At 46.1% G+C, this 13,840-nt stretch overlaps 1 protein-coding gene across 2 annotated transcripts in view; it reads left to right on the top strand.

Annotated features, from left to right (window-relative positions):
- CFAP126 (cilia and flagella associated protein 126) overlaps positions 1 to 10,561 on the top strand; it is a 212,830-nt gene extending 202,269 nt beyond the window's left edge. For both annotated transcript variants that reach the window (XM_085640048.1, XM_085640049.1), the window contains one exon: positions 9,958 to 10,561. In XM_085640048.1, the coding sequence (XP_085496174.1) occupies positions 9,958 to 10,452 (495 nt within the window). In that variant the 3' untranslated portion in view covers positions 10,453 to 10,561. The remainder of the gene's footprint in view (positions 1 to 9,957) is intronic.
- The last annotated feature ends 3,279 nt before the right edge of the window (positions 10,562 to 13,840 follow it).

Genomic DNA, 13,840 nt, shown 5'->3' on the forward strand with positions numbered 1-13,840 from the left:
CAGAGATTCCTCATGATCCAGAAATGATCTACAGTCTGGGGTTTGAGGTCCAAGATGTGTATCCCATTTGCCTTTGAAGTAGGCATTCTTCAAAGGATTGTCTTTGTAGTGCACAAGTTCTTGTTCTGCCTGGTCTTGGCTCCAGACACACTCCAAGGGGGTGGAGACAGCATTGTGGGAGACCAGGCACAGCCCTATTCAAGCGCAGGTTCCCACTCTAGCTCAAGAAGAGCCACCAACCTGGTGATAGCCCATCAGGATATGCAGAGCACACCTCAACTCCCTTTGTGTGACTGTCTAGAGTGAATGCACAAACAGGCCCCTGTCAGTCAAAACCAGACATTGATTCCACAGGCAGAAGCATACGATGGTTAAACAAGATAATATCCACTTTCTAGAAGTGGCATTTTCAAACACACAATTTAAAAACCAACCCCATTAAAAGATGTGTTTTTAAATCCTGAGCTCAGAGAGCCAAAACTCAAAATCTCCATCTGTTCTCAATTCAAAGTTACATTTGTAAAATGTTACAAGGCTGCTCCAATGATAACCTATGGGAGAGCTAGTCCTTGCAATAGTGAACAAGCATTGGCATAGCCAATAGGTCTCGCTTTTGGGACCTTAGAAGTATTTAGTTATGCAGCGCAATATCCTTGGTGCAACAACAACTATTGCATTGCTAAATACTTATAAGGTCCCAAAGGCGAGACCTATTAGCTATGCCAATGCTTGTTCAATAACGCAAGCATGTCGGCCCCTATATGCACAGATAATAAAGAAGTCAGTCTGGGCGGGGGTAGAGGAAAAGCTATAAGAAGTTATTTTCCAGATCCTCTGTGAGACACCGGGGTCTGTTGTCTGAAATGGAAGCCTTGGGAAGATGGGAGGCATGGAAATGTTGCGCTCCCGTGAAAGAGCTGGCAGGTGATTGGGGCCCCCTCTTAGGGGCCAAAGAGACTCTGAAAGCAGTGCCCCTGTCTTTAACACCACCACACCAGTGTGACTCAAGTAACATCTGGCAGGTCTTCTAGGTGCCCAGAACAACGTCCCAGTGAAAGCACTGGACTTCACTGGCACCAAAGGACGTCATTTGTGTATAGTTGACGCGGCAGGCCCTTTGGCTATGGGGGGGGGTCTCTCAGTGGTGAGCTTGAGTCACCTTTGAACTTCCTGAGGTCCACGCGCCCTACCTTACAGGTCGGCTTCAGAGGAAGCAAAACAACTGTTGTGTAAATGCCGCTTCTGGTCCTTGGGGACCGGAGGCGCCCCCACTTTATCATTTGAGAAAATTTATGTTCAAGCCATGAAAATGGGAACTGCATTTCCCGGTGAATAAAAGTGCCAGCACTCTGAAACTTTTTTTTTGCCATCACGACGCAAACGAGCAGTTCATGTCAGTGACAATTAGATGGGGGAATAAATGAATATATACAAATGTGTATGGTAATGAGGTCCCCGTGGCATCTTGTTAATGTTCTCAGTTTAGAGCTAATAGCTAAAGCACATGCTGAAAAATGAATTCGCTCATGTTCTCCTACTGGGGTGTATGTGTGTGTGTGTGCGTGCGCGATGTGGAAGAAGAAAGAGGTAGGGGGTGTGTGCATCAGAGTGAAAGTGTGTGTGTGAAAGAGAGAATGGGAGAGAGGGAAAGAGTGTGTGCGCGTGTGTGTAGACATGCAGAAGAACGCATGTGAAAGACTGTGTTTATATGTGTGAGAGGGCATGGGTCAGGGTGAGAGAGAATTTCTATGTTTGTGTGTTGGAGAGAGAGAACCGAGAAAGAACTAGAGGCAAACAGAACCAGGTATAAGGGGCAGAGACTGTGTGGCAATGTACGTGTGTGTGTGTGTGTGTGTGTGCGTGGTTGTGTGTGTGTGCGCACAACGAGTGAGATTGTGAGACAGGGACACAGAAAGAGTATGTGCGTATGTGTGTGCATGCGTGTGTATGTGTTGGAGAGAGAGAGAAGGAGTAGAGAGTATGCAGAATATAGGAAGGGTGAGACAAAAAGAGAAAGTCTCTGACACAGCAGAAGTCCTCACTGGACAGGGACCGTGACTCGGCCCTGGGAGCCGCCTGAGCTCGGTCAGCCGCGACTCTCGCTTCCAATGCGAGCTTACCTCCCTTAGTGACGTCTCAGCAGTGAGCCAATGACAACACTTATAAGTCGAGTAACACCGTGGAAGAAAAGCTACGCCACGGGTGTCCCGAAACAGCAAGCAGCAAGACTGATGCCCCACCCGCATCTTCAGCCCTCATCGATGTAAAGTCCAGGCGCCCTGAGAAAAAAAAACATCCTTTGCAAAGTCGCAGCTTTAAAAACAATCAAATAAAGTAATGAAAAGAAGCATTGGCCGCGCGGCAGTAAAAGTAACGCCGCGCGGCCGTAAAAGCGATCGCAATCACTCTGAAAGCGAAAGTGATCGCCATGACGCGCTAAAGCAGCGGGGGGAGGGGCATGGTGCTGAAGGCTGGCGCAGGAAAGGCAGATGGCTGGGCGAGAAGGGAGGGGGGAATGCGGGGAGCAGCTGTGCACGTGCACGCCATCGTGCACTGTAGCTTGTAGCCAGCACAAAAATGTGGGTAGCACTATCGAAACCCACCTACTAAATGTCTCGCCAGACAACGCATGCGCTGGGTCAGGCGAGACCTAAAAACGAGATTGGCAGTTTTTCACTATCAGGACATGTAAAATACACCAGTACGTGTCCAACCTTTCACATACACTGCACCCTGCCCACGGGGGTACATCGGGCCTACCTTAGGAATGCCTTACATGTAGTAAAAGGGACGGTTAGGACCTGGCAATTGGGTTTACTTGCCAGGTCGACATGGCAGTTTAAAACTGCAATCACAGACACTGCAATGGCAGGCCTGATACACAGGGCTACTCATGTTGGTGGCACAACCAGTGCTGCAGGCCCACTAGTAGCTTTTAATTTACAGGCCCTGGGTACACATAGGGCACTTTACTAGGCTCTTACCTGTAAATCAAATATGCCAATCATGGAGAACCAATCAGAATCACAATTTACACAGAGCGCATATGCACTTTAGTACTGATCAGCAGCGGTAAAGTGCCCAGAATCCTAAAGTCAGAAAAATCGGAGGCAAATCTACAGAGACTTTTAAATCAAGCGGCTAATTAGTGCAAGAATTTACTTAATTTTAACAATGCAAACATGCTCTAAAAGCACTCCCAGTTAAAGCTGGAAATACATTCAAGTCATACTACATAACCCAGAAGGCCTACTGAAATAAAGGTCAACTCTTGTGCCCCACACTAAATTCCCATTAGAAAAGTCTGGTTAGCACTATCACACCTGATCCCACACACACCTTCAACTGTGCGAGAAACGGAGGGTGATACCTCAGAGTACTGGGTCAAAAACTTTGAAACTTCTGGACAATCAACTCAGAGCTGAACCCAGCTGCACTGCTAACACCTACATTTTCTAAGAAACTGTTTGCCGAAGACTTGATCCACAATAAGGATTGAAGAATTTCGTGAGACCCAGCCCACCCAACAGAACTTTAACTTTTTTGTACTGTATAGATTTTTGTTTCTTTATTTTCTGTCTGTGCTAGTGTTGTGGACATATGAAACCCTTTGTTTGTAGAGGTAATAAGCACTCCAGAGGCAAGAATTGAGAACTAGAGACGTCTGCATCATTTAGAGTATTGCATGTGGTACGCTAATCCTCTAACGCATGAAAAGCCCTTGGCTCCATTTGTCACAAGACAACCCGCCATTCATGGAGTTCAAAGCCTCCTGAGGGGGGGATCATTAGGGAGAGGAGGCAGTGCAGCAGCCAGAACTGCCGACTTGAGAGCTGCCAACTCGGGAGCTGGAGGTCCAGGTTCAAGTCCCTGTGTAAGCGCAACGTCTTGTGATTCTAGGCAAATCACTTAATCTCCCCATGACCACGGACAGAGCCTGGATACCCTCACAGGTGATAAGTTGCGCTATATAAATCTACAAACAAATTATGACAAAAGTGCTTCAGCCTGCATGGCAGGAGCACTTTTATCAAAACTGTGCCAGCTGTCTTCTCTCAAGACTGCTGGTTGGCATTCCTTTCATCTTCCGGAACAAACACGTCCATTGTAAGTTTGTTTTTGTAATACAACCGATCACTGTCCCGAACGTACTGAATTTATTTTCCTGTGTGTTGAACTACTATTTATTTATTTATATAGTGCACTACTACCCAAGGGCGTCTTGAAGCTCAACACAAGGACCAACCAACCATCCGGATGTTTACGAGATGTTATTGGGTGTAAAGCCAGGTTTTTAGTTTCTTCCTAAATGAGAGCAGATCAGGTGAATTTTTTAACTCCATTGGCATCTCATTCCACCATCTGGATGTGAAACATAAGAAGCTTTTACCACCCCATCTAAACAGGCGGACCTTGAATTCTTTCACGAGCTTCAGAGAGGCAAACTGCAGTGTGCATGCTGGCAAAAGCCATTGGAAGCGATCTGCTAAGTAGACAGGACCAAGGTTATGCCGAGCTTTGTAGGCGATGCAGAGCACCTTAAACTTAATTCGCTTCACCACAGGCAACCAGTGCAAGGTATCGAGAGCCTGTCTGGCTGATGACAATTTGGCTAGGCCAAAGAGTAGCCAGGCTGCGGAGTTTTGGATTACCTGCAGTTTTGAAAACTACCATTTTGTTTGCTCCAACCAATATCCCAATACAGTACCACTGTTTTCTGTAATGCTGTTGGGATAAATGGAAGAATTTTCCTCAGGATTTTCAAAGTGAGATAGATTGACGAGGAGAGCATCTTTGCATGATGTGAAAAGGATAAGGAAGTGTCAATAATGACCATAATGACCCCCAGATTTGTTGCCTTGGTGCCTGGAGAAGGAGGGATCCCCAGCTCCAAGGGCCACCATTCTGAAGACCAGAACGATGTGTCTCTGCCGAAGAGTAGAACCTCTGTTTTATTTGAGTTCAGTTTAAGGCAATTATCTGCCATCCAGTCACCTACATCTCTCATGCATTCTTTGAAGTTGTGGGATGTGTCATGATTTTTGCTTGCGATAGAAACAATAATCTGGGTATCATCTGCATATGATACTAAGTCGAAGCCATGGGCTTTAATCAAGAGGGCCAGGGGTGCAACGTAGAAATTTAACAGGGTGGCTCAAAGAAGAGCCCTGTGGCACCCCACATGGAAGCTTGAAACATTGAGATTTAAAGCCTTCTACTTTGACAAACTGTTCACGATCTAACAGAAAGGAACTGAGGAGAGCAAGAGCTGTGCCTACTATCTCAGCCTCTTCAAGCCGCTTTAATGGGGTACCGTGATCTACCGTATGAAAGGCGGCTGACAGGTCTAATAATATCAATGCTGCCGAACCTCCATTGTCAACCGCATGTCTTATTTCATCAGTTGACGTAATTAGGCCATTTCGTTATTGTGCTTAATTCTAAAGCCATATTGAGTGGAGTCTAAAACATGATTGATCTCAATGCCTTAGGGCCCGCTGTAGTGGGCTCTACCAGCCATTAAAGGCCCACTCCAACATTGAAGGCCCCAGCCAAATGTGTGGGCCTTTAACAAGAGAGCGGGCCTTTAATGGTCGGTAGAGCCCGCTGCGGAGGGCTCCAAGGCTATTCAAAAATTCTGCCCCTAGAGGGCAGAATCTTCTAATTTGTAAAACAAAGGCCTCACAGAGTCCAAGGGGGTTGAAATCCCCTTAGACTCCGTGAGGCCTTTGTTCACAGCAACAGCTGTGCACCAACATTGGAATAATGGAGCTCCGGGTTTCTTCTGGCCATCAGAAGCTCAGATCACTCTATTCTTTTCAACGGAGCTCCCAACATTCCAGTGTTCTAATAATCATCTATCCTGCTCTGGTGTCAAGGATATCTGCTAAGTGCCCTTCTACATTGTCCAATGTAAGTGTGACTTCTCCCAGGTGCCACAGTGCCACCTTGCACAGAATAATATACTTGAGATGCGATAAGTGCCACCTTTAGAGAGCCACACCTTTGAAGAAACACCCACTAAAGAGGCCAATCTTGATTGAAGATAGCATTGGTGAAATGTTAGTAAATCTGGATTGAACTTTGAAGAAAACAGGATGAAAACAGCAAGGCACCAAATTATTCTTGACATCGAGAAAAGTAAAAGAGTCAAGCAAAACAAGCAGAGACGTAAAATGATTCATGAAGTAAATGATCCAATCTCGTATAAGAAAAAGCCAGGGACAATAATAAATAGCAATTGGGTGTTAAACATAATAAAGTATCAAGGAATGAAACACACTGCAGCACATCATACCCTTCCAAGTGCTGCCTTTATTATGCTTCAAACAAACTGACACCACAGGAAGAAACCATGCAATAACTCGTCATGGGATATTCCAGTAACTAACCATGGACTGACTTCCATCTTGGGAATGGCACTTCATAAAAGGCCTAGTTCTGTTCTTTGATAATTCATGGCGTTCAGTCCCACTCGAAAAAGAAGCTTACGTTTGACATCCAGTGCGTCATGCAGCATTCTGAAACCGCCCTGCTCCACCCGCACAACCTGCGGGAACCTCCTGGGGATCAGGGTGAGTGCGAATCTCTGGCAGAGAGGGAGCTTGGCACCTGACTGGACCTGGCCGCCCGCTATGTGCAAATGTTCAGCGATTTCTTCCTCTTCTGAATGTACATATACATAGAGGAGTTCTTGGTACTGTCTTCCGCACAGGTGTGACAGCAGTCCACCAAGCCACACACGGCAGTCAAGACACACAAAATATGCATTTGAAGGCCCATCCTAAATAGGGAAGACCTTCTTACACACTGACTAGACAACCCTATGCGGGATGGCTGTCAGGTCATGGGTTGTGGGCGGAGCCATCTCAGCCTCTGGTGTAAGAAACCTAGCAGTTTGACAGGCAGAAGACCTGCCGATTTACATCAGGGTTCCAATTTTTCCAGACTCTAAACTACTCTTATTGTCTAGACACTTAAACACTAGGAATATTGGCAGTCCCTAATTGAGGCAGTCACCTCGTACCTTAAGTCGAGTCAAAAAGAGAACTTGGCCAGCGGAACTGTGTCGAAAGTAGAACGGAGCAGGTGTGAGGCATTGTACATTGTCCCATAAAAAGAGAGGGTGTAAACTCTGAAATCAGTAGCGTTAAGAGATGGTATGGAGGAGCTCAGGTGAAATCTGGAGGCAGGAGCCTACCAGGGGATATGCCGTGAAGAGATGTGATGTATTGTAGGAAACAATTGCTCCCTTCATTTAAGGGGTGGGGGGAGGGGGGCATATTCCATGTTGGAAGTGCACACACTCCAACCTTTTTATGAGCTGCCTGTCAGATTCTCCATATCCAAACCTTCAGCTATTGTCAGTGACTGTACAATACAATGGTTTTCAAAAGTGTATTCTGTTGAATTATATCTCCACGCAAGTCTTCCCTTAAAGCATAAACATGTTTGCACTCACGGAAGCCAACACCACACACTGTGTCAAATAAAAAATGCAGAAAATGAAAAACCACATGAGGGGGAAGCAACCAAAAATAAATTTTTAGAAATTTCGATTCAAATGTAAATAAATATTTTTGGGGAGCTCTTTTGCTAAGAGCAAGCATTAGAGATAATAGAAAGGTGACAGGGTAGTAGAACATCTGATATAAAAAGGGAAGAACAAAAAATGTCCCATATGGAAAGGAAATTTGCATTATGAACATATCTATTGTAGGGTTCAGATTACAAAAACATATTTAGTAATTATTGCCAGAATCTCTATAAAGAACCAAACACTCAACGATGCATTCTGGAGCCTTCCGCTAGGACTAGAAAATGGTGGTATTTTCTCAAGAGGAAGGGAATTGCCTCACTGGATCCATTACGACAGAAGATATGAAAAACAATATTAAAGGGTGAGAAAAGAATGAATGCCATAAAAGTATTTGTAGCCCCAATTGTCATCAAAAGCAATGGGGACAAAAAAAGAAACACCTTGGAACGGTCAGTCGGTTGCCCGCCGCCTCCCCTACATCCTCTTCCTTTCGGCAGTGCGGCCGGTAGCAGGAAGCACCCGGCACACAGGCGTCCCTGAGCCAATCACAACGCTGCAATGCAGAATTGTGATTGGGCTGAGCGCCATGGACCATCGCTTAGACTGGAACAGGGAGCATGTGCAAGTTCCTTACCAGGCTGTGTAATGTAGCCTGGTGGGAATCATGCTAAGTGCACATGAACTGTTTGGTCGGCCCAAGAGGGACGGCCAAACAGTTCATGCGCCTTTTGGGAGTGCAAACCACTCCTCCCCTGCTCTGGCCATCCCCGCCCAGGCCACTGACTGCATGCAATAGACAAAATAAAATGATAATAACAATACGTTATTGTCATTTTATGTTTTCTTTTTGCGCAGAGGGCAACGCTCCTCCGCCTTAGCGGAGGAGCCACCATTGCTGCCAGCCCAGTTTTACTGTTCCAAAAATGTATACCCTATACAGGGCCCCTTTCAGGTGCCATTTACCAGTTGTTTTGAGCAAGTGATAAGTGATAAATGGAAGTTTTGGGATTGCTGCATGCCGGGCTCGTGAGGACATCTGGGGTCAGCATAGAATGTTTGGTAAGCAGGTGGTAACGTTCCAGGCTGCCCTGTGCCTTAGCAGATATCCGGGTGGGGCTCCACTTGCAGCCCATGCCTGGATATGCATGCAATTGGTAGTGGTAGTATACACCACAGAAGTTTTGCCCATACACCCTAGAGAGACCTGGGTAATATTTGTATCATGCAACAATGTCCCAAAGGGCATCAATTCTCAAGAAACCAAAATGATTGTTCTGACAATACTGTAACAACATGTATTGTATAGATAACTGAATTATAACATGAAAGAGAGAAAATTAAAATGGGAGTTGAGTGGAGTAGGAAGATAACCGTAACCTAATAACATCCCAAAACAACTGGAAAAGGTGAACCTGCTGAGCGGTATTAAGAGTTGATACCACAAGTGGATCACCTTTGTGACAAAACCCATCAGAATCAGCGAAGAAACAGTCTAGTTAAGGACTTGTAGTATAAAGGTAGACGATATATTCAGAAAGATAGTATTTAAACCCTCTGAGGACTTGAGAAGAACATGTTCTATAGGAATACTGTATAGGAAGAGAAAGCTTTGGAAGACGACTTTTGGTAAACATTGTATGGCTGCAGTGTGGATCTGTATAATGATGTCATGAGACAACAGAAGTAAGATAAACTTGGGCCTGACAGTTTTTGCCAAACAGAATTGGTTTGGGTGCTGGAGAAATATAATATGGTCACCAAACGGGTCTTTGGGAGCCGCTGGAAAGTATGAAACTAAAGGTCTCCTATCTTGATATGATACGGAGTTACGAGTAAGTGCAACCTTAGATTACATACTCCAACTATTAGTGGCAGTGTTAAGAGTGAAAGTGAACAGCAGTTTACTTTCTTTGGAATTTGTGTAAGAATTATTCTGCAGTATAGGAAGACTAAATAGGAGACTTGCGTGAGGAAATTCTAGAAATCCTTATACAAGCAGCCATCTTTGAGAGAAAGTAGCAATAGAAATTTGGGTTTTACACATAGAATTCATGTTCCCAGAGCATTTGAAGCATGTGAAAATATGTCTTAACTCTTAACCTGTATGGTTATGTTGTTCTCATAATTGGCTTTCCTGATTCTTTGGAGGTGTTATGGTGTCAGTTTAAGATGGTGTAAAGTGCCTCCTTCCACTGAAATACTGGAAACCTCATTCAACAGTTTAAATCTGAAGCCTGATTGGACATTGGTTCCACCACACAGATATATATGCATTACTTCTCATTGGTTTGTGTGCCTATAGCTGAACCTAGACCACACATTGTACACACCACACACCATCATAGATATTCTGTGAATTCACTCATAGCAGCATTTATAAATAAAATAATAATAATGTATCCTTTTATTTTCCAAAGGAGCTATGCCATGAGGTGTGCCAAAAAATTCCTACTGCAAAAGGGCCACTGAGAAGTCGTAGGTGTGCCAGCCTATCCCCTGAGAAGATGAGATGTTACGCAGAACCGCAGCCTAGGAAGGAAAATGGAGAGGTCTTTGAGAAATCTATGAAGAGCCATGCTTACAGGGCGTTTATCCCCATGGACAAGGGGACCTGTGAGATATCAAAGAGATCAGCCAAGGTGACATCTGATCCCTGCAGGTCTGCACCTCCAAGGGTGGAAGACAGAATATGTAGGACTGGGAACCCAACCCCAGAGGAAAGCCCTGCAAGGCCAATTAGCCCCAAGAAACAGTGGGATTCGGAGGCACAATTAACCAAGATGATGCCTGAAGCTTGCAACCTAGCAACTGCACAGATGGAACGGGGTGCTCAGGAGCCTGAGAGGCAAGTCCCCAAATCGTGTAAAGTGGATTCAAGCAGGAAAGACAAGTCGAAAGACCTTTACACATAAGCTCCATAGAAATGTGAGGGAATTGTGACGACGCAATCATTTGGTTGTGCGTCTCTGAATGATTTAAATCGTTGTAATCAACTTCAATATATAAATAGTGATGAAAGCCTCTTTGGTTTCTGGTGTTGTCCTGTTTGGTACCGCACATCTATCTTCATAGACTTAAGGCTCCCACTTGTCCTTGGCAATTAAGTTCAATTTGCATCTTGCAAAAATGTATTCAATTTATTTTTCAATGTTAAAATGGTCTGCTCCTCCGTACTAGATCTTTCCATCACATTAATGCACACCAGCGCAGCAGACAGAAAGTGGCGGTAGCAAACACGGCTTACGGATCCAAGGATAGCTGAAGCAACTGACATCAGAATTGTTAAACAGCAAACACTAATTTCAGACCTCAAAACAGTGAACGTTCTCCACACACAAATCCCCTCTGCATCCCTCATTTTCTCCATGTTTTCCTTTTTTATGTTGTATGCTTGTATCAATCCAATGCATGTGTCTTAAAAGAGGTCTCACTGTTTTGGGATTTCCTTCCCTCTAAAATGTTTACAATTCTGTTTTAAAAAAATGTGTACCATCTTTGTACATCAGTTCTTCCTGGGCAGCAATCCTGTGATTGTAAGCATAAGAAGAGTCTAACATCAAACTCTTTGAATTAGGGTCTGGGTGGAGTCCTTGCCTAGTGACATTAATTCAGCATGCCCATTTCATGGAAGTGAGGGCGAACTCATCCGGAGATTGAGCCCTACATGAACGTGAATCAAGAAATGCTGCTTTAAAGGCGTGGGACTAGAATCCCTGTTCAGAGCTCACAGTCTCAATCCTCTGGTGACACCAGTGACCTTTTAGAGCCAGTATAGATAGGTTTTTGCTAGTTCTCTTGTAACACGGCCCAGTAGATCCTTCTTGGCCCTGAGGTTAGCACAGGTATGTAGCAGCTTCGGCGGTAGGAATAGACGGGCTGTGACCTATGCATTTCCCCCAACATACCTGAAGATAATATATATTTGGCAAACAATTAGATCCCGCCAAAGCCTGTCAGGAATACATTTATGTTTCTTTAGTGGGTTACTGGCACTTATTCCCCCAAAAGACAGACAGACACACACGAAATCCACACTGTTATTTTTAACGGCTTTATTAAAACATTAAAGCCTGTTTTCTGTACAGAATATTTGTAATGTTGATTTGCAGATATAACAATTATGATTATATATAATTCAATAATATGAAAATTGACAGCATACTATGTGGCAGTCTTTCACAGAAGTCCTCTGCCTCTAATCCTAGCTGAGGTCTACATTTGATAGAGACTTCTAGCGGCAGATTCGTTACCTTTGAATTTCCCAGGCGTCAGGCTGGATCTGGAAACTTTTGCTGAGCAATACCCCTTGCGCGCGACATTGGGTGGCTCCATTCAGTTCCGTGTGATGTAGTTGGCGTCGGTAGCGTCGGTTATGACGTTGTGGTGCCTATATGGGTGCCACCCAGGCACACGGACGTCAGTTCTTTTCTTAAGCACCGATCCCGTAAGAGCTACCCTTCTGCCGCTTTTTGGCAGGATTTTTCTTGACTTTTGTCGATATTTTTGAGTTACAACATCGTGTGCGAGGGATTTAAACCATGGAGGACTTGTTCCTGCAAGATGTCGGTTACCGATCTCCACCGCGTAGGTCTGTAGTGTCTTGAACTCAACCACAATTTGAAGTTGTGTTCAGACTGTCGAGCGATGGCCCTAAAGTCCTTGAGGGAGCGGACGATGAAGTATCTCGCAGCTCGGCAGTCGACACCGTTAAACGAGACTCCGAGGAGGTCAAGAACCTGTTCGAAGAAGAGTAGGTCTTCAGACCGCTCACAGAGCCCTAAGTCCTCTTCCTCCCATTCGAGGTCATCTGGACACTCAAGGAAGAGGCACAAGAAGAAGAAGTCCAAGCGGACTTCAACTTTACCTCAACTGGCTTCTGTCATTGAGAGAGGTAAGGAGCACTGACGCTCTAGGCACGGTTCTGCGGAGCCGGAGCCTGAGTCGACTTCGCGCCTCCCACCCTTTCTTGGAGCCGGAGCGACTCCCGCTCATATTAAAGATTTTTACAAGGCTATGCGCCACGTATTGGAGTGGAACGACCCCGTTGGTGAGCCCGCAGGGTCGGATGGGGCCCCATCGGGTTCGACGCTGTTGGCTTCCGCCATGGCACTGGTGGGGACTCAGGGATCTGATTCCGGATCCGGGTCGGCCCCGGTTGTGCCAACACGACCTCCCCCGGCTTCAAACCCGCAGTCGGCGCCTGCGATGTCGCAGGTGCCCACCGGCGGCGCAAGCCCCATCCTCATAACCGACGTCATGGAGCCGGAATGGCGTTGAGCGACGCCGATTCTGACGTCAACAGAACCCAGGGGTTCTATGTTGTCGGCTGAGCACTTTGTGGACGTGCTGGGCTCAGGAGAGGAATGGGAGGAGTCTGGCGACCCATTAGAGAGCCAGGATGTCTCTGAGGAGACTATGGACTGGTATAGGGAACTTGGGGAAGCCAGTGGTCTGGATACTTCCCCAGACACTGGCATGCTCTCTCCACCTACAGTGGCTACGGAGGAGGGGGCGTCCTATGCCATGGTGGTTAAGAGTGCAGCTGAGGCCCATGGACTGGAGTTACCCTCAGTGCAGGTCAGGACTAATTTCCTGACCGAAGTGCTTCAACCTGGGGCTTCTACCTCTGAACCACTATTGCCCTTTAATGAGGCACTTACAGACGTCCTTCTAGGAACATGGTCCAAGCCTAGCACAGGGCCTCCTGTGAATAGGATGATTGCATGCTGCCATCGCCCAGCTCCGGGCGACCCAAAGTTCCTCAGCCAACACTCCACCCAAGAAAGTTTGGTGGTGCAGGCCTCTACTTCCCAGGGTGCATTCCCTTCCACCCCATCGGATAGGGAATCCAAGAGACTGGACTCATTTGGGAAGAAGATGTTTTCTTCGCCCAGTCTGGCAGTGCGGTCAGTGAATACCGCATGCATGTTGGGCTGTTTCACCCACTCTCTTTGTGAGACAGTTGCGCAGGTGTTGCCACAAGGCCCGGGCTGTGCTCTCTGAATCTGTTAAGGACGAGAGAGATGCAGCAAAATTCGGTGTGGTTTGGATACGACTGATTCCCTGGGCAGGTCAATTTCAACGATGGTGGCCTTGAGGTGCCATGCCTGGCTTCGTACAACTGGCTACTCAGGGGATGTCACGCCAATTTGATGGACATGCCCTTTGATGGAACCCGCTTTTTTGGGGAAAAGGCAGACTCGGCCCTGGTCAGGTTCAAGGACTCTCGAGCTACGGCCAGATCCTTGGGCCTCTCCTCCACTCATCGTGGCAAGTCTTCCTTTCACCCCTTTTGTGGCA

The sequence above is a fragment of the Triturus cristatus genome, chromosome 12 (assembly GCF_964204655.1).
Source record: "Triturus cristatus chromosome 12, aTriCri1.1, whole genome shotgun sequence".
NCBI classification, from domain to species: Eukaryota; Metazoa; Chordata; class Amphibia; order Caudata; family Salamandridae; genus Triturus; species Triturus cristatus.